A 20,149-nucleotide genomic window follows, 5' to 3' on the forward strand; every position below is an offset into this window, starting at 1 on the left:
GGATGGGTCATTGTATTCATGCCCCACCCCTCCCCTGTTAAACAAGGGAAGTGAACCAGGTGACCTCTAACCTAGGACGTGACTCAGTTTCCTCCTCTGTCAAATTAGGATGGACCCACCTGCCTAGCCCCCTGCCAGGGCAACAACATATAGGAGAGGGATCTGAAATGTGGAAAGGCCTCTGCGCGTGCTGCCCCATCTCTCCACTAGTGGGCCCTAAAGTCCCACCCCCGGGGCACAGCTACTCTCTGTGCCTCCCTCTCCCAGGCCCAGGGCCTCAAGAGACCTGCAGCAGAGCCCGGATGCCCGGATTGGCAGACAAGACAGTGTTCTGACACAGGAGGGGGAGGAGGAGGGCACAGACAGGGGCTCCTGGGATCTGGTTAATCTCCAACTGGGAAGAGCATTGACTCTGCCTCCCCCTCCTCCTCCCCCTCCTCCTCCCCCTTCCTCCTCCTCCTCCTGCTCTTCCTCCTCCTTCCTCCTCCTCCCCCCTTCCTCCTCCTCCTCCTGCTCTTCCTCCTCCTTCCTCCTCCTCCCCCCTTCCTCCTCCTCCTCCTGCTCTTCCTCTTCTTCCTCCTCCTCCCCTTCCCTTTCCTCCTCCTCCCCCTCCTCCTCCCCCTCCCCCTCTTCTTCCCAAGCAAACCCCTCATAGATGATGTTCCATGACTGACCCGGCTGTGGGGAGCTCCCAAGTCCCCTCAGTGGCTCCCACCCAGCCGTGTTTCCCCGGATGTCCCTGAGTAAGAGCCCCCAGGCCTCGGGCACCATGCCCCTCCTATCCGGGGTTCTGACACCCAGGCCCAGAATCTGGGGGCTTTGCCGCCGTCCTTCCCTTCCCAGAGGTGGGAATCCCTGCCGAGCCGCCCAGCCAGTGCCCAGCTGCCCTCTAGGCCAGCTCAAAGCAGGGGCTCGGCCGGGCCTCATAAGGCAGCCTGGAGCTGGAGCTGGAGCTGGAGGGGGACAGGGCTCCTGCACCCCACTCTCGGCTCTGCCTCTAGGAGGGCAGGCAGGGGAGGGAGATGTGTGAGTTCCTGGAAGACCCCTCCCCATCCCTCTCTAGCCAACTTCTTGTCACTTTTCTGGAATGTAGGGCCGAGAGGAGTGAGCCAACCACCTCTGCCTCCGACATCCACCTTCCTTCTCCTCCTTGTCTTCATTCCCTTCGGCGCCCCCTCCCCCACCTCCACAGGCCGTCTCGGGAGGGGGACAGAGGCTGCCCGGGCCTCAGGGAGGGAGAGCCCCCCCAACCAGCTCCCCCGACTCCAACCTGGGCCAGTCACTCACAGCTCTTTGTAATTGGCATCGTAGAGCGTGGCCCACTTGTTCTGTTGGTGAGGCTGCCATTTTATAGACTGGTAATTGGGGTCCAGGTAAGACCCGTTCAGGCTCTCGTTGTCCTGCATGAGGCCTGGGAGAGGAGAGGGCACTTGAAGGCGGCCCGCCCCAGCCCCCACCCTGCCAAGCCCAAGGATCTGGGTGGCTTCCTTCCCTCTCACCCTTTGGGTCCTCCCCCAGAGGTGCCCTCTGCCCACTCAGAGGGACAGTGCCATGGGGCATCTGCCTTTCTCCCATCCCACCCTCTCCTCCCAGCACCGGGAGACCTGGGGCTCTGTTGGGCTGGGCAGCAGGGGCAGCATACCTGGGGAAGGTGCCCCCTGCGGGTGCCAGGGAGGCGTCTGGACTCTGGCAATGCTGAGGGGGAGGGATCCCGGTCCTGGCGAGAGGGGACCTTGCTGATGCCAGGGTGGCGTTGGGGCTCTGGCAGGATGGAGGGGCAGGGATGCCACCGTACCTGGCTCCTGTTTTATCATCCCATTGAGCATCTGGGCGTTGAGGGTGTTGGGAGGTGACTCGGAGTGTTTCCTCTTCTTAGAAGGGTGTGCAGGGGGCCTGGCAGGAAGCGGGGACCTGAGCTGCTGGGGGTGGGCACCCCTGACATGGGAGCCCCTCACCCCCTGCCCCACCCTGTTCACATACCCACCTCCCTATGGTCACATCACACACTCTAGCCCCACACTCTCCCACCTCCAAACTTTTGCCTCTGGCAGGGATGCCCTCCTTCCCCAACGCTGCCTGATAATTTCCTACCACTTCCTCTAGTGCTCTCTTCTAACGGGCTTAACAGCGGATCCTCTAACAGAGTGATCTGTTCACTCCTAATGGCTGTAAACTCCACACAAAGGGGAGGGGGTCCTGCGTCTTAAGCTCAGAGCAGGTGGAACTGAACTGTCTGAGGAGGGGCAACACAGTGGGGACCCGGTGAGAAGGCAGACAAGTGCCCTCCCTTCTCTGACATCACACTGAAGGGTGGCCATGGTCCAGTGATCTATAAGCCCACAAATTACGCTCCTCTCCCTGTCTGTTCATACAGTAGGGCTGACCCACCCTCTGCAGCCATGTGATACATGCCTGCCTCAGCTTCCCCTTCTGTAAAATGAGCTCAGACTAGATTGGGGGCTCCTCCCCTGGGGTCTGTAAACTTGGTTTTTCTATTTTAAGATACATATTTCAGTGTAACTGGGTATCTTGTATTCTGAGCCCTTAAAGACCTGGGCATTTAAAAATATTCTGAGGAGGCTCCTTCACCAGATTCAAACACAGCTCCCGCCCCTTCCTTCCCTCAGCTCAGCACAATGGTCCACCACAGGCTGCCTCAGTTTCCAGCTCTGCAGGTCTCTAAGCTCATGAGCCTCCCCCAGCATGAGTGGCCCAGCCCAGGGCCTGCCCCATCCTGGCACCTCCCCGCTGGGGCGCAGGCGCACCCCAGGGGTGAGGTCAGCCCACCTCGCTGCCACTCAGGCCTCCATGATCTCACCCCGCATCGGTCCACAGCCCGGGGGGAGGGGAGGGTGCTTACTCAGCCCCGTGCTGTTGCAGCAGCTGGTGAAGCATCTGGGACTGCTGAGCGTGGTGCAGGTCTCCAGGGGCCATGCCCTGCCCCATAGCGTAGGGGGGCATGAGAGGCTCGGCCTTCATGTACAGATCACGCTGCAGGACGGGGTAGTGGAGCGGGGGAGGCAGGGGAGGGCCTGGGAGGTGTGGGGGGGGGAGGTGGAGGGGGCGGGTGCTCCAGGCGGGAGGGGAGGCTGACGTGGCACATGTTCTCAGGGGTCATCGTTCGCAAGAGGTGAGGGTCTTTGGGGGAGGGAGAGAGTGGGAAAGGGGGGTGGTCAGAGGGCGGGAGCTCGGCCCCCAGAAGCCCCCCCCAGTGTCCTTTTCGGCTCCAAGGGTGCTTTCCTGGACTCTTTCCCGAGCCCCCCTTCCCACTGGCCCCTGCACTCTGGCCCAGGTACCAGGCACACAGGAAGTACGGCCTAAGGCTCGGAGAGGAGGAAGTAGGGATGGTGAGCCCCCAGAGGGCACCCCTCCCCGCACCCCAAGAAAGCTGCTTCTCAGCCCAGCGGTCTAGGCCCCAATCAATGTCTCCACTCCTCCACGCTAGAGTGTGGGGCAACACCCTGGAGAGGGGCAGGGGGTCCACCCGCACACCCATCTGGGGGCGCAGGTCACCATGGACGGGAGGAGGCCCAGCGGGCTGGTGGCCAACGAGGCTGCTCCTCTCCTGGGCCTCTGGGCCGCACCACTGCCGTTATGACAGGGGGACCTGGGCTGGTAGATCAGCAGGCTGGCTGAGCAAGCGCCCATTATCCTCTGGGCGAAGGAGAAGGGAGCCCTGGCTTTGGTCCCCAGGACCCCCTCGAAGGGGCCCATGCAAAGCTGGCTGCAGTTAGAGGGTGGGCAGAGGGATGCGCCTGTAAGCAGCCCCAAGGGGGAGCTTCCCCCAGGCCTTCCGGGATCCCCCAGCTCCCCTGGCCAGCTCAGCTGCCCCGAGAGAAAGCAGATCCTCCTCCGTTCTCCCTTCCCCCTTCCCCCTGGGGTGGAGGGGCCATGGTGGGGAGGGGGTATAGCTCCCTTTGTTCCCCCCAGAGGAATTCCAGGCATGTTTCTGGTAAGATAAACAGAACTCTTGACCCCTCTTCCAGCTGCACTCCCCAAGCCCTCGGTCAGGGTTCGAGGGCCCCCCCCAGATACAAACCACCCCCTCCCCACTATCAGTGGGTGGTTCCCAGCTCCAGAAAGGGGTAAAGGAGGTGAAGAGCCCACCCTGGCTAAGCTCAAATGCCCAGCTCCAGCCACCAAAGTCACCCAGGATGGGCACCCCCAGCCCCGTGCCCCCCATATCAGGCCAGGCCCACACTTACCGCCCAAGGGCGAGTGCGTAGTGGCCCAGGAAGGCCAGGCTGCATCTCGGGGAGGCAGAGGCAGCCTCTGGGGCTAGAGCTGGATGCGGCTCCCCGCCCGTGCTGCCAACCCCGGTGCCCCCCACCCCCACCCCACCACCTGAACAATAGGCAAAAGCCAGGGACTATTTGCCCAGAGATAATCTCCACACGTTCAGCGGGAGGCTGACTCCCTCTCCCGCCTCTCCCCCACACCCCGATAACACAGCTCCAACCACCTTCCCAAAAGCCAGAGGGGGAGGGAGGTGCCCGCTGGACTTACCATTCACCTGCTGGGGGGAACAGGCTTCAGAGCCGGAGTCTGGCGGGGAGTCGGGCAGAGCGCTGCGGAGAAACAGAGCCCAGTGTGGCTCAGGCTCACCTGCGCCCCACCCAGACCCCGGTGGGCACAGGGGCCCACCGCAGCAGCTACACCTGCTCCTAAGCCTCCAGAGCCTCCTAAGACTGAGCTGGCAGGGACCTCAGGGATACCTAGCGGGTCCTTTCCTCATTGTACAGGTGAGGAAACTGAGGCTCAGAGAGAAGAAACCCAAAGTCACACCCGCAGGGAGCAATGGACCCTCAGAGCTGTGGCCTGTACCACAGTGGGGGGCAGGGCAGGGCCCGGCCCCAGCTGGGAACACGAATCAGAGGCACCTTCTGCAGCGGGTCTTCCCCAGGCCTCCCCACTGCTGGGGCCTCCCTCTCTCAGATCGCCTTCCACCAGCTCTGTGTACAACTTGTCTCCATCCTTAGAGTGGGAGCTCCCTGAGGGCAGGCACTGTTTTTGCACAGGGCACGGTACACAGCAAGCACTTAATAAATGCACATTGGCTTGATTTCTCCATGGGAGGGAAGAGCTTTGGGGTTAGAGATAAGGGGCCGGGCGACCAGGTGACCGTGGGGTCATGAGGAGGGGGAAGTCAGCCCAGGGCCCCATAAGGATATGGACGGACAGAAGGCTCGGCAGACTGAGACAAGTCCCCCCCCCCCCCCGGGGCCCAGCCAGAGCCCGACCCAACTTCCTGCGCCCCCATATGGTAGAAACCTCCAGACCTTCCCGAGACGGCCTCGACCCAGCCCCCCATTTCTGTAGAGGGCGGGGGGCGGTGCCCAGACCTTTCTAGAGTCCTCCTGCTTTGCCCCCACCAGGACTGGGAGGGAGCTGGGGAGGAGGGGAGGGGCAGGTGTGGTGCCCAGGTGGCTGAATGCCCAGCTGAGGGGGGGGGAAGGGAGGCTCTCTTCTTTATCAGCAGCTCAGGCAGAGGAAAAATGTGAACCCAGAAAGGTCACAATGTACCCAGCAAAGCCCTTCTGGGAGGGGGGGGGGGTTGGCCTGGAGGGAGGGGCAGCAACGGCAGGCCTGGGTCACAGCTCTGGGGTGAGGGGCAATTCCCCCCTGCTCAGCCCTGCCCAGGCCAGCGGCCTCCTTCCCACGCTGGACGGGCTCAGGGCCAGAGGTGGGCATGGGAGGTCCTTCCCCACATCCCGGCTTCTGGAGCACAAAGTTGGTTGTGGTTAGGCAGGGACCTGGTGCATTCTGGGGGAAGGGGTCACCTCCTCCTCAGGACAGCAGCATGAGCATCTCCTCCTCCGACCTCGCTGTCCACTGCCGAATGGGGTCTGAGCTGAGAAAGACCCTCAGGGGCCTGTCCTCCAAGCCCCCCTGCACAAGAAGCAAGCAGCCCCACCCAGGAGGCAGAGAGCTAGGGAGGAGAGGGGCCGCATCCCATGCACTCTGGGAGAAGTCCAGCGTGGGGGTGGGGTGAGGGGTGTCCCCTGGCTGGGCATGCTGGAGAGACGGAATCCCGGGGCGAGGGTCAGTGGAGGGCCCGGGACAAGAGCTTGGGTGTCCCTACCTCGTCACACCGGGCCCAGGATGCAGCCCAATGTGGCTCTCACTGGATACCCGCTCCCCAGACTCCCCTGGGGGTCACTCCTAGAAGAGCCCCAGCTTGGTCCTGGAACCAAGCTCCCATTCCCCTAGGGTCCCTCCAAGGTCCCTGGGCTACCCCAACCGGCCTCATTCCGATCGAGCGCTGCCATTTTGAGAGGCCACTGGATGTTGGGGTGGCCTGGACCTGGAGGCAGGAAGACCTGAGTTCAAATTTTATTTCAGATGCTTACTAGCTTTGCTGCCCTTGTCTGCCTCTATTTTCCCATCTGTGAAATGGGAGAGTTGTAGGGAGATCAACCAAGATCCTATTTATCGAGTGCTTTGAAAACCTTAATCCCTAGTTCTTTCAGCGGGTGTGGCCTGATGCCCTTGGGCAATGCCACATGCCTACTTCACCACCGTGCTGTGAACAGCTACACAGGGCATTCCTGCCAGAGAACCTTGAGCAAGGACACTAGGGGACAACCTGGCCCTGGCCCAGCATCCCTCCGACAGTGGACACCTAACAGGGGACTGGCCCACTGTGGGCAGAGGCTCTCCTGGCTCCTTGGGCCCAGCCCCAGCTGCATCTAGGCGACAGCCAGCATCGGGGTCTCCTCCCTAAAGTCCCCCAGCTCCCTCTGTCATCCATGACTTTATCGAAACCTTTCAAGGATGTCCAAAAGTAGAATGATCTGCCTTCTGAGGGAGTGAGTTCCCCATCACTGGAGGTCTCTAACGAGATGACCCCTTGTAGAAGATGTTGTAGGAGGACTCCCCAGTCAGGTATGGGTCAGGATGAGTGGCCTCTGAAGTGAGGAGATTCTGATTCTGCCTCCCTTTTGATATCTGGGTGGGACCATGGGGCAATGAAGACACTCCAGCCCAGGCAGAGGAAGCAAAAGCCAGACACCTGCCAGCTGCGCCTGGCCTACTCTGGGCTTATAGCCTCACACGGGGCCTATACACAGTAGGTCACTGATAAGTGCTTCTTGATTGATGGTAGGCCATCAGAACGTGTGGGGGTGGCAGGGCATTGGGAGACTGAAAAGGTAGGAGGGGGCTGGGCTGTGAAGGACTCTCCGTGCCAAACAATGGACTTTCTGTTGGATTCTGGGCATTAGGGAGGGTATGGACAGGGGAGTGACTGGTCACTTTAAGAAAATCACTTTAGAAGGAAGAGAAGGAACATTATCCAGAGCCTAGAAAAGAGGGGGGAGGGGCTGGGAGGTCCTGATGCAGTGTGGAACCACCCAAAGCCCGGAGAGCTGGGAGGTGAACGTCTGGAACGTCTGGGCGGGCTCTTTTGTGCCTCTCCATCCCATCAAAGGACACGGGAAGCCCTCCAGTACCTTTGCCAAGAAAACCCCAAGCGACTAAAATAGCTGGAGGACAACAAATCCCACCGGCCGGGCACACAGTAGGTGCTTAATAAATGCTTGTTGGATTAAATGAGTTACAGAAATTCTCCATGAAAGAATGAAGAATGAAAAGGGCATTTATGGAGCACTTGCTGTATGCAAAGCCCTAGAGATACAGAAAGAAAAGTAAGCCGGCCCCTTCTCAAACAGCTCACATTCAAATGAGGGAGACAACGCATAGCTAGAACATCAGTGATTGGGGCTAGACAGGACTTTAGGGTTCATCTAGTCGGAGTCCCCGATTTTACAGAGAAGTAAACTGAGGCCAAGAGAGCAAGAGCTTAAAGTCTTCCCGCTAAAAATGACCAGGAATTCGAATCTAGGACCTTTGACCCCCAAGCCCTACTTGCTTTACCAGGCTTCAACTGAACTCTTGAGGGTCAAAGAAAGCCCCGCCCTGAGCCCCATCTTTCAGATGGGATCAGGAGATCTCTGTTGGGCCAGTGGGAGCCAGTGAAGATTGGCAGACTAAGCATATCCTTTATCCTTGGCTGACAGGTCTGTGAGGTGTTCTCGAGACCCCGTCCCGCATCCCCTCACACCCTGTCACTAATGGGCCCCTCTGGGCTGCCTCCGGCTCTACAGTTCTGGAGAGGCCTGTGCTCCGGGGCAGATCCGCCATGATTGCAGGCAAGGGGAGTCTCAGGGCCAGGAAAGGCCTCGAAGGCCACCCTACAGAGGCCCCGCCATGCTTGGAGAAGACTCCAAGGAAGGAAGGACCAAGGCCTTCCCATAGGTGCCACGAAGCTGTGGGTCAGCTTCACTCTCCCCCGTGTGAAGCTTGGCTCGGCCTCTCTGCTGCCCCCACCCTCTGCCCTGGTTGTGTCCCCGCAGTTAAGCAGAAAGAAGTCCCAAGGCCTTGACTATGGCCACCATGCTTCCTCTCCCAGCCAAACATTCCTGCATCCAGCTATGATAGTCTCAAGGTCCCCATCAGCCCCTCCTGTCAGGCTGCCCATGGCAAAGTTCAGCCCAGGACGACATGGCCAAGCCTTTAGACACCGGCCTCCACCGGGGCTAAGCAGAGGCTTGGAGGGAGGGGGAGGCACAAGGACAGCTCAGCTGCTCTCGGGACTCCAGCCGTCGGAGGGGCAGAATCTGGGCAACCTAACGCCAAGAAAGATGCCAAGAGACCTATGGTGCCACCCTGGCACCAGACTGTGCCCTCCGCTGGGCACCCCAGAGCCTGTGTGTGCGAGTATGGGGGTGAGCATGCGATGTGCATGTGTGAGTGTGTGCATGTGCATGTGCATGTGCATGTGTGTACGAGTGTGGTTGAGCACACAGTGTGCATGTGTAAGTGTGTGCACGTGCATGTGTGTGCGCGAGTGTGTGAGTGTGCGGTGTGTGTGTGGGTGAGCATGCTCTGTGCATGTGTGAGTATGTGCACATGTATGTGTGTGAGAGCGTGGGTGAGCATGCAGTGTGTGTGTGCACATGTATGTGTGTGAGAGCATGTAGCTGCTGCACCCCTGGATGAAGGCGTGGGGCAAGTGTGGAGATGCCCCTGAGAGAATCTTCTCTAAGAACTTTAGGTCAGAGACTCTCAGACTGTCCGAGCTAGAAAGGCTCTCACAGCCTGGAGTTCTAGATCACGGGGTCGGAGAGCGGGGCAAGGCCTTCTGGGCCCTCCTGCCGAAGCCCCTCCCTTTGGAGAGGAGGAAGCCAAGGCTCCGAAAGGAGAGGAGGGCAAGAGGCAGGCAGAATGTAAATAGCTCTGGGCCTGGAGTCAGGAAGAGCTAAGTTCAAATCCAGCCTCAGACACTGGCTGTGTGCCCCTGGGCAAGTCATTTAACTTGTGTCTGCCTCAAGGCTGTTGTTGAGGATGGAATGAGACCATATCTGTAAAGCACTTTTACACCCCTCTAAGTGCTACCTAGACTCGTACGCTGAGATGACAATGATGACAGTGTGACTTGTACAACTCGAGGTTATACAGATCAATAATTAGTGGTGGAGGCCACAGAGCCTGAGTGCAAGGGGTCCTCCTACCTGCCCTCAAGCCCCTCCCTCCTCTCTGGGCAGCCCGCCCCACTCAGGACGGCCTCCTGACCCCAAGTCCACATTTGTCCATCTGTGGCTTCCCTCCCGGCTCTGGATCCTGCTCCCTGGGGCCAACAAGCAGAAGACGTCTGGTCCAACCTGCACACGGGAGCCCCTCGGATACCACAAGATGTGGTCCCACCAAGGGGAGCTGGGGGGACTGCTGCAGGGTCCTCTCCTCCCCCAGGCTTAACGTGAGGGCAGGACCCCTGAATCCTAGCCCCGTTCTCTGGAGCTAGAAGGGCCCATGGGACGCAGGTGTCAGAGCTGGGAGGGGATGCAGAGCCTAGAACACAGACGGTAAGAGTCCAGCTTCTCCGTTTGAGTCCTAGAGAAGAGCAGTGACATGTCCAGGGACACGCAGCTACTTAACAACATGCATGGGCCTGCGTGTGCACGCATTCTCCCCTGGGTGTTCCTGTGAGGCTGACATGCTGGGGTGGGGGTGGGGGCGGTGCTTCTGACCCGGTCATCTGGGCCCTAAAGCCACAACATGCATGTGCTGAAGGGGACCACTGAGCCACCTCATCTAATCTAACACAAAGGGGGAGCTGAGGCTTCCTCTCCTGCCCACTCCCTGCACCGCAGACTTGGCCCCATGGCCAACGTCCAGACACAGCTGCTTCTCGCCCCCCTGGTCCCCTAGGAGGACCCTCAGCCTAGGCTGCCCTCTGGCCACACCCCAATGCCCTGGGCTGGGGGCCGCTGGAGCCCCTCCCTGCCCTTCCTGCCCCCTGCCCAGCCCCGTCCTCACTCACCCTGGGGCATAGGCTGCCTTGGGCTCCGATTTGATGGGTGGCCCCGAGGCCCCACTCAGGCAGTGCCCCGCAAAGCCTTTGGGCACCGCTAGACCATTGTTGTTGTTGATGTTGAGGTGGGCACTGAAGCCAGGCCCGCAGGGTGGGGGTGGGAGGGGGCCGTGGCGGCCTGAGGAGGGTCCTCCCCCACCCCCTGGCAGGCTCAGATGATGGCCACTGCTAGAGCCGGGGGCTGCTGCGGATCCTGAGGGCTGGGTGTGTGGGTAGCCGGCAGGAGCAGGGATATCGGGGAAGCAGCTGTGGGCAGAAGCAAAGGGTTCAGGGAGGGGCTTGGGGGGCGCCCACCCTCAGCCTAGAGGATAAAGCCAGGGAAATCTGGGTTCTAGTCCTGCCTCAGACACCTCCCCTGGCTGTGTGCCCCTGGGCAAGTCACTGAACCTCTCTGGCTGAGACTCAAGATTCCTTGTCTGTGAAAGGGGGATAATCATAGCACCCGCCTCCCAGGAGTGTTGTGAGGACCCCACGAGAGAACACATTCTGAGCGCTTTGCAAGCCTTGAAGATAGAGATGGATATAGGAATGCCAGCTACGGTAATAATAACAAGGGTGGTCATGAGAACTTGTATGGAACTTGATGAAGTTCTTTCCTCAGCACGATACAGTGTAACTAGGGTTAGATTCTGAGCCGGAGGCCCCGAGTTCTAGTCAGGCCATGTCACCTACAACCTGTGTGACCTTGAGGGAGACACTGACCCTCACTGGGCCTCAGTTTCTTCATCTGTTAAATGAGGTTGGACCGGACAACCTTCGAGGTCCCTTCTAACCACGATCCAAACTGCTGTCCGGTAGGTACAGCAAGAACAATGATATTCCCATTTTACGGAAAAGCAAAGTGAGGCCACCCAAGATCACATAGCTAGGAAAGACCAGATCCAGCACTCGAACCCAGAGCTATTTCCATCACACCCGCTTGGGGAAATGAGGAGAGAGTACAAACTTATCCCGCCCCAGGCTAGGCTGTGAGCCCCCCAGTCATGCTTCTCTGTCTGTCTCTGTCTCTGTGTCTCTGTGTCTCTTCCTTCCTCTCTCCTCTGTATCCATTATCTCCCACTAGAATGGCAGCTCCTTGAGGGCAGGACCCTGGGTTTTGCTCATCATCAGCATGCTGGTTGAGCAGCTCACAGACTGAGCAGCAAACGGGGGCTGGGCTTTCCCTCGGCCTGCCTGCTATCGGCGCTGCCCCTCCCTCCTTCCCGCCCAAGCTTGGCAGGGGGGCCCCACCCCCTCTCTCCCACTGGCCTTCATCTCTGTGCTCCACGGACCCCAGCTCTACTGCACTCCTTCAGCCCCCGCCTCCATCCACCCTCCATAGAGTTGGCAAAGCCAGCTCCCACACGTGGCCCTACCAGGCCACAGAGGGTCAGGGTTTAGAGCAGGAAGGGACCCCAGCCCCTTCACAGGTGAGGAAATGAGATCCAGAGGAGAGCTAGATGACCTTCCCCAAAGGGAAACTTGGATGTTCAAGCCCCAACTCTGCAATGCACTAGCCTTGTGACCTTGTCAAAGTCACTTGCCCTCTCTTGGAGCCTCAGGCTGCTCATCTATAAAATGGGTCCCTTAATCCTTGCGCTGCCTCCCTTCAGGAACCTGAAGGGAGGCCCTCTGCTCCAGAGATCAGAATATGAGGCACCCTCTCCTCCTCACACTCTACCTGAGTGATTGGTCACTCCCTGGGCCTCAGTTTTCTCATTAGGTCTCTTCCAGTTCTCAGTCTCAGATCCCACCCAGAATGCTCCCATTTGTTAATAACACAACATGGGCTACCAAGAGATCTCGTTGCTGATCTAGAATATTCCCTGTCTCCAGAGAGAAGGGCATACTGAGGGCATGCTGGATAAAGTGTGGGGCCTGGAGTCAAGAAGACCTGAGTTCGAATGCAACCTCAGACACTGCCTAGCTGTGTGACCCTGGGCAAGTCACTTCACCTGTTTGCCTCAGTTTCCTCGATTGTAAAGCAGGGACAACAGCACTGAGCCCTCAGCATTGTCGTGAGGTTCAAATGAAATAATATTTGCAAAAAAAGCATTCAGCACAGTTCCTGGCGCATAGTAGGTGTCCTATAATGGTGTCCTCCCCCTTGCTCCCTTAGGGTGTCCAGGTTTACAAAGTCCTTTTCCTAACAAGAGCTGCATGCAGGAGGAGGTTCGGTTCTGACTGTCCCCAACGGGAGCTAAGGCCTAGATGTGCCGCCCAGCTGGGCTCTGTCAGCCCTTCTCTGCTGTCCCTGGGTAAACCCCAAACTCCCCAGCCTGGGAGGTGGGGCTCGAGAATCCGGCTCCTCCAGCCCTTCTCTGACTTCATCATGCCTTCCTCCTACCCCCCCCCCACAAGTGCTCCATGGTCCGGCCACACGGGCCTGACAACGGTCTTGTCCAGCATGTCCTGGACACCTCCTCCCCTCTGCTCCTGGGGACCTTTTGTTGTTCAGCCACTTTTCAGTCGTATCTGACTCTCCGTGACCTCATTTGGGGCTTTGTTGGCAAAGATCCTGGGATGGTTTTGCCTTTGCCTTTGCCAGCTCATTTTACAGATGAGGAAACTGGGGCAATCAGGGTGGAGTGACTTGCCCAGGGTCACACAGCTAGTAAGTGTCAAGTATCTGAGGCCGGATTTGAACTTAGGTCCTCCTGAATTCAGAACTGGCGCTACCTAGCTGCCCTCATCTTTGTCTTTTGACATAGTTTAATATTAGCGATGATGATAATACTTATTATCTTTTTTTTTTTAAGTGAGGCAATTGGGGTTAAGTGACTTGCCCAGGGTCACACAGCTAGTAAGTGTTAAGTGTCTGAGGCCGGATTTGAACTCAGGTACTCCTGACTCCAGGGCCGGTGCTCTATCCACTGCACCACCTAGCTGACCTGATAATACTTATTATCAATGATCTATCACCTGGGAACGCTCTCTCCCCTAACAGTATTGTGAACAATTAATATTTATATAACACCACAAACACACACACACACACACACACACACACACAGGTCTGCAAAACCTCTCCCGTACAGAGGATCTCTCTGAGCCTCCCACCCACCCACGGGTGGGGCAGGTGCTATTAGAGATGAGAAAGCTGAGGCTGAGGGGGTTTGCTCCTGGCTGGTGCTTAGCACGGCAGTGGGCAGTTACTAATGATGCTCCCCATTTACAGTATTCCATCTCCCGCCTCCGAGCCTTTGCAGGGCCTGGAGTGCACACCCTCTCCCCCTCTGCCTCTTGGAATCTCTAGCTTCCTGCAAGGCTCAGCTCCTATAGGAGGAAGGCGACACAAGGATGATTCATCCCGTTTTACAGATGAGCAGACCAAGGCTGAGTTGGGCGGTGATTCCCTCAGACGCAGGCCTCTGGCCCCGGGCCCGCCTCCAAAGGACTAATGGGAGTGCCCGCCATCAGTCCGGGGAACCTCTGGGCCCCCCTCCCCGGGAGATGGGCCCCAGGAGCCCCCGCAGGACAGCACTTACATGTCTGAAGAGTCCTCCTTGCTGATATACTCCTCGAGGATGCTCGTGTCTATGTTGGAGGGCTCGAGGGCCCCATTGATGTCATGGCCTGGGTGAAGGAGACACAATGCGGGAGAGGACTTAACACGGGGACCCGTCTCCCTCCAGCGGCCAAGGACCCAGGCCCGTCTCCCCAACCCTCCACCCCCCACTGCCTACTGCGCGTCTCCATCCGGCTCAACTGGCCCCAGACAGAACTCCTCTTTCCTTGTCACTGTCCAAGGCGCTCCCACGAATCCCATCGTCAGGGCCTCAGAGTCATTCTCTCCTCCTCACTCTCACTAACCAGATGGCAAGTCAACAAGCACTTATTAGGCACTCACTGTGTGCCAGGCACCGTGCCGAATCTCATCTATATCACTCACCTAGGTCCCTCCTCTTCACTCACAAAGCTGTCACTACCTCAGGCCATCAGGAGTCATCACCCGCACATTCCAACTGCTCTCCTTGCTTCCACATCTCCCGCCTCAATCCGTCCTCCCCTCGGCTGCCAAAGTGATGTTCTTGATGTGTGGCCCTGATGGTGTCCCCGCTCTGCTAAATAACTCTAGGGGCTCCCTAACATCTCCAAGAGGCAATGGAAACCGCTCCGCTTGGCCCTGAGAGCCCCCTCCTGTCTCCCTCCCGCCTTCTGACCCATCACTTCCCAGCCAACATCCCGCCACATACTGCCCTTCACAGATGCTGCTCCCCTTGGAGAACCCCCTCCTCCCTTTGGCCTCTTAGAATCCCTACTTTCCTCTAAAGCTCAGCTCAAACGCCCTTTCTTAGACACAACCCCCCACCGCCACTAGCACTTCTTCCCCAAATGACTGTATTTACTTTGTTTGTACCCATTCCCATGTGTAGCTATTGTTTCACCCCCAATAGACTGGAAGCTCTTTGAGGGCAGGGCCTGATTTTGTTTCTGTAGCTTCTAGCTCACCATAGGGGCTTAATAAATGCTCGATGACTGATCACTTTCCTCATGACCATCCTGTAAGATTCTTTTTTTTTTTTTTTTGGGTGAGGCAATTGGGGTTAAGTGACTTGCCCAGGGTCACACAGCTAGTAAGTGTCAAATGTCTGAATCCAGATTAGAACTCAGGTCCTCCTGAATCCAGGGTTGGTGCTCTATCCATTGCACCACCTAACTGCCCCCCCTTCCTACTTTTCCAAATTACATTCTCCACCTACAGACACTCCTCTCACACCTTGGTGTCTTTGCACTGGTTGTGCCCCCTACCCGTCCTCTTGGAATCAATCCCCAGCCAAGCACCGCCTCCTTCAGGAAATGTTTCCTCTTCTCCTCTCTCCTCAGCTGCTAGTCTTGTATTTCTCTTCTATGTTCTGGATTGCAAATGTCGTCTCACCCGTTAGACTGGGAACTCCTTGAGGGGAGGGACTATTCTTGCCTTTCTTTTTATCCCTAGATACAACTTACACCATTCCCAGGCATACACTAGGCACTTAAGAAATGCTTACTGAATGACTGACTTTCTGACAGATAATAAGCAGGGGCAGTGAGATCCAAAACCAGATTTTCCTCACCCCCAAGTTTATCCCCCACTCCACCGTCTCCTACATTACTCGCCTCCCTCAGATGTTTGTTCATTCCCTCCACTCATCCAGCAACCGAGCCATTATTAAGCGCTTACTGTGTGCCAGCCCCTGAGCCAGGAACAGGGCTGCAAAGAGCCAGAGGCCTGGACTTGACTTTGGCCCAGAGCCTCATTACTTGTGTGGTACTGCCCAGACCCTTCCCCTTTCTGGGCTCTGGTGTCCTCGTCTGTGAAATGGGGCCATGCCCTAGAGGGGCCCGTCTCTGGGTCCTGGAGCCTGGTGCTCCAGCACCCTGGCCCTGGGCCCTCCCCTCCAGGGATTCTTCTGGGAGCTCTGGCAGAGGTGCCCTCTCCCTGCCCCTGCCCACTGAGGGGGAGACTCATCAGGCCCTGCCTAGAGGAAATATCTGCCCAACCCAGGGCCCTCCCGGCTCCTCCCCACCTCCCAGCTCTGGCGGGAGATGCCAGGCTGGGGAGGGAAGGAAGGAGGGGCCGGCCTCTCTCTCTCCCTGAGGTCACCTTCCCAGGAGAGGGGCTGAGTGATAACAGGTCTGACGTGAATGGTGCGTCAGGCAAGCCGGGCAGTGCAGGGAGAGGCCAGTGGGCAGGGTCCCCCCAGGTCCCCCCACTGCACAGCCTGCACACTCGCCCTGCCCCCCCACCCCCACCCCAGCCTCAGCCCTCCACCCTTTCAGAGGCAGTGTTGTGCTGGAGCAGTTACTGGCTGTGGGTGAGCCTGGGTAGGGAGCTGGCCTAAAAGCTGGGGGCTCAAGCCCTGCCTCTGAGCCTCACTGGCGGGTGGTCCTGGGTATCACCTCATGGCTGGGGGGGGGAGCCGCCCTGCACTGGCTCCCAGAGGATGCTGGAAATACGTGTGTGCCCAAGCCCCTATTCCAAGTAAATTCTGCAATTTAATCTCAAAAGCTTGCAAAGAAGCAGGGCTGGGGAGGGCTAACCTTTTCGGGCCCAGGGTCTCACCCACATAAACAGGCCCCAAAGGAGGGTGTTTCCCCACCCAGGAGGTCATTACTTCAGGATGGCACTGGGCACCCTTCTTTACTCCTGCCATCGACCCGTGCCCCGGGCTAAGACCTTCTCTCTCCCTGCCTCTCTCTCCTCATCCTCACGCCGGGTTTTGACCCTCTCTCCCACTCTTCATCCTCTCCTCTTCATCTTCAGTCACCACCCCCAGCTCCTCATCTCCCCTTGACAGGAGAAGGAAAGTGCCTCAGTTTCCCCATCTGCAACATGAGGGCCCGAAGCTCTGGCCCAGGATTCTGGGCTCTCCATCACAAGCTACTTGGGCCTCAGTATTCTCACCCTTCACCTACACCACCCTGTCCTCAGAAGGACAACAGACAGGCGGGCGTGTGGAGTATTTTGTAACCCCATCGTCCTGCCCATCCTCAGGGCCCTGATCCTGCTGCCTCCCCCCCTATCCCCAGAGCTGCCCAAAGGCATGTGTGGAATGCCCCTGGTCCCAGCTGAGCCCTCCAAGGCTCCGGGGGCCACCTCCAGGCCAGCTTAGCTGATTAAGGAGAGTCACGAGCTGCCAGCGACAGGCCTGGGACCCTCCCTGCCTCCTGCCTCCCTTCCCCTCCCCCCTTCTTCCCCAGCCAGGGATTAGGAAAGGACCAGGCCTGGGGGCCAGGACACCCACTGCAGTTCCAGTACAGGGGAGGTCCTTCACCCCTACAGGCCTGAAGGGCTGCCGCTGCCCCCATCAGCTGAGCCTGAGAGCCGGTTCAGTCCGGACCCCTGCCCTGAGCAGCATAGTCTACCTCAATCCCAAGTCTTCCACCTGGTCCCAAAACAGCTTCAGAGAGAGATTTGAGGCGACCTCTCCATCAACCTCACCCCTTTGCAGATGGGGAATCTGAGACCCTGGGAGAGGAAATGACTTCCTCTGATTAACAACTGATCAGAAACACCGTCAGGATTAGCAAGGCAGGCAGTGTGCCAGTGGGAAGAATATTGGAGCTGGAGGATGAGCCCCAGGATTTGCAACCTCCCAGCTGTGTGACCTTGGTGCAGTCACTCTCCCTCTCTGGGCTTCAGACGCCTTCGCTGTAACAGCGACAGCCAGGGTGGGCTATCTGGCTCTGAGGCCTCCCCACATCTTCTCAAACTAATTCCAGGGGATCTAACCACTGGACCATGAGATCTTTCCTGCTCTATCCTTGGGCCCCCTGGGGGGGGTGGCAAGAAAGCCTGGGCACCCGAGTCTCTGCTCCTTGAATTTGGGGCCTGTTTATGCGGGTGAGACCCTGGGCCCGAAAAGGTTAACCTTGCCCAGCCCTTCCCACCCCTGCTTCTTTGCAGGTTTTTGAGATTAAACGGCAAAATTTACCTTGTGCGATAGGCTGATACGTTTATGGTATTTCTATTTATAACCAACCTTCTCCCTGCTCCCTCCTCTCTCCTCCCTCCTCCCTCTCTGGGCCAAACTCTCTCCTAATCACCCCTAATCCTGCCTCCCTCCTGGGGGATGGGCTGGGAGGGTGGCCGCAGCGTGAGGCATCCTGGGATACCCGAACTAATGAGAAGCAGATGTGGTTGTGGGGCTAGGCCGGGAGGGATGGGGAGGGCGGGCTCGGGCACAGGACCTGCGGTGGGAGGGGGAATCCCCACCACCAGTGGGCCAGTGAGGGGCATGAGGGCAGACTGACTGGTGTGGGGGAGGGAGGGCAAGCTAGGGTTGTCTGAGAACTCAAGCGGGGCAGCACCAATGTCACCAGGCCAACCGATGTCAACCCCACCCCGCCCCCACTGAACCCACTGGGGCACAGAGACAGGGTGGCCAAATGGGCAGAGCACAGCCTTTGGAGGCAGAGCCCTGCTTGTTATTGACCAGACCCATAGTTTTCCATCCATACAATGAAGGGAACATGGGAACACAGATTAAGAAGTGGAAAGTGGGGGCAGCTAGATGGCGCAGTGAATAGAGCACCAGCCCTGGATTCAGGAGGACCTGAGTTCAAATCTGGCCTCAGACACTTGACACTTACTGGCTGTGTGACCCTGGGCAAGTCACTTAACCCCAATTGCCTCACCAAAAAAACCCTCAAAAAACAGAAACAAAAGAAGCAGAAAGTACTCAGGGACTTCTGTAATCCAACCCTCTCATTCTTCAGAGGGGGAAACCGAGGCAGTGACTCACCTGCAGTAATGCTAATGGGCAGTTCAACAGCAGAGCTGGACTACATGAACTTGGAGGAGCTCAGACCCCTGGCCCCTCCCCCCATAGCCTGAGCACTCGGGGCAGGAGCTCCATGACCCCAAGAATCCACACTTGAGATTTCTAAGCAAACACTCAGGTGGCCTGGCTGTGAAGAGAAGGGGCCAGCCCTTCTCTCTGGCACATCTCCCCCCCCCCCATCCCAGCAGAGAGGCCCAATGAGGGGGTGGGTAGAGGGTCTAGACTTCCCTGGGGGGAGGAAGGGGGTCTATACTAGGCCAGCCCTTCCCAGGACCCTGCCTCCACACCCTCCCCACAAACCCAGGGCAGCAAGGCCTGGGCAAGCAGGGGGAGGGGAGCCCAAGGGAACAGCATGTCTATCTGTCTGTCTGTGTCCATCCCTTCCCTTCATGGGTCAGTCCCATCCCCCTCCCAGACATGGGCCATGCTCTCTCCGCTAAGCTAGGCTGTAAGCATTCCTCATTCATTATTCCAATTATTACCTGACTCTAACGATAACCAGCCGGCCCTTCCTCCCTTCCCCAGCTTCCCTGCTAGAGATGGAATATCTGACCCCCTTCCCCTCCCCCCTTCCCTCCAGACCACCCAGGGCTCCCTCCCCCTCCACAAACCCCAAGGCTCCTGGAGGAGAGCAATGATGAGCCCAGGAAGCAGCCTGGAGAGAGCGGAGGGGGGCTGACCCCCCCCCCCACACGCACACACTCACTTTCTGAGTGACCTCGGGCAAGTGTCTGAGGCTCACTGCCCATCTGGGAAATGAGAGGGCTGGACCAGGACAGGGATTCTGGACTCTGTGTGTGAGTGTGCATGGGTGTGTATGTGTGTCTGCATGTATATTTGTTTCTGAGTGTGTATATGCATGCCTGAGTGTGTATGTGTGTGAGTATATGTGGGTCTGAGTGTGTGCAAATGTGTGCCTGAGTGTGTATATGTGAGTGTATTGTGTGTAGGTGTATATGTGAGTATAGTGAATATAATGGACATGTATATGTCTGTGTGCATGTGTGTGAGTGTATATGTATGTATGCGGGTATGTGTATGTATGTGCAAGTATGTCTGCGTGTGTATGAGTATGGGCATGTATAGGTGAGTGTGTACATGAGTGTGTAAATGTGTGTGGGTGAGTGTATATATGAGTGTGTGTATGTGTGCATGCACTCACCCATACTAAGCCCCCCAGACCCCTCTGGGAATTCAGAGAAGCCTGTGGACACTGTCCCAGAATGCTTTTAGGTGACCAAAGGGAAGTCTTCATTTCTGCCAGGGGTCAGTGAAACTGAAGATGTCATGTTTACTGATGCCAGTTCACAGACCCCTGCGATCTAGGCCTGGCCTCCAAGAGCTGGCTCCCAACATCCCATGATCTTGGAAGGTCCTTGGCCTGGGGGTGGGTCACTGAGGGTCAGTGGGATAAGGGCATTATTGAATGGGTGGTGAGCTTGATGGCTAGGGTAGGGGAGGATAAGGGGGGTGGATGGGCCACAGGTGGTACCCTGTCCCTCAGCCCTTGGGGGGAGCATCATCAGGCCCC

General features: G+C 58.0%; 1 protein-coding gene across 1 annotated transcript in view; it reads right to left on the minus strand.

Annotated features, from left to right (window-relative positions):
• Positions 1 to 20,149, minus strand: part of MYRF (myelin regulatory factor) — a 49,131-nt gene that overhangs the window by 13,187 nt on the left and 15,795 nt on the right. Inside the window, 7 exon segments of the mRNA XM_043970333.1 lie at positions 1,288 to 1,411; positions 1,643 to 1,893; positions 2,861 to 3,051; positions 3,053 to 3,138; positions 4,507 to 4,568; positions 10,322 to 10,618; positions 13,840 to 13,927. Of these exon segments, the coding sequence (XP_043826268.1) occupies positions 1,288 to 1,411; positions 1,643 to 1,893; positions 2,861 to 3,051; positions 3,053 to 3,138; positions 4,507 to 4,568; positions 10,322 to 10,618; positions 13,840 to 13,927 (1,099 nt within the window).

Source organism: Dromiciops gliroides, chromosome 6 (genome assembly GCF_019393635.1).
Source record: "Dromiciops gliroides isolate mDroGli1 chromosome 6, mDroGli1.pri, whole genome shotgun sequence".
In the NCBI taxonomy this organism is placed as follows: Eukaryota; Metazoa; Chordata; class Mammalia; order Microbiotheria; family Microbiotheriidae; genus Dromiciops; species Dromiciops gliroides.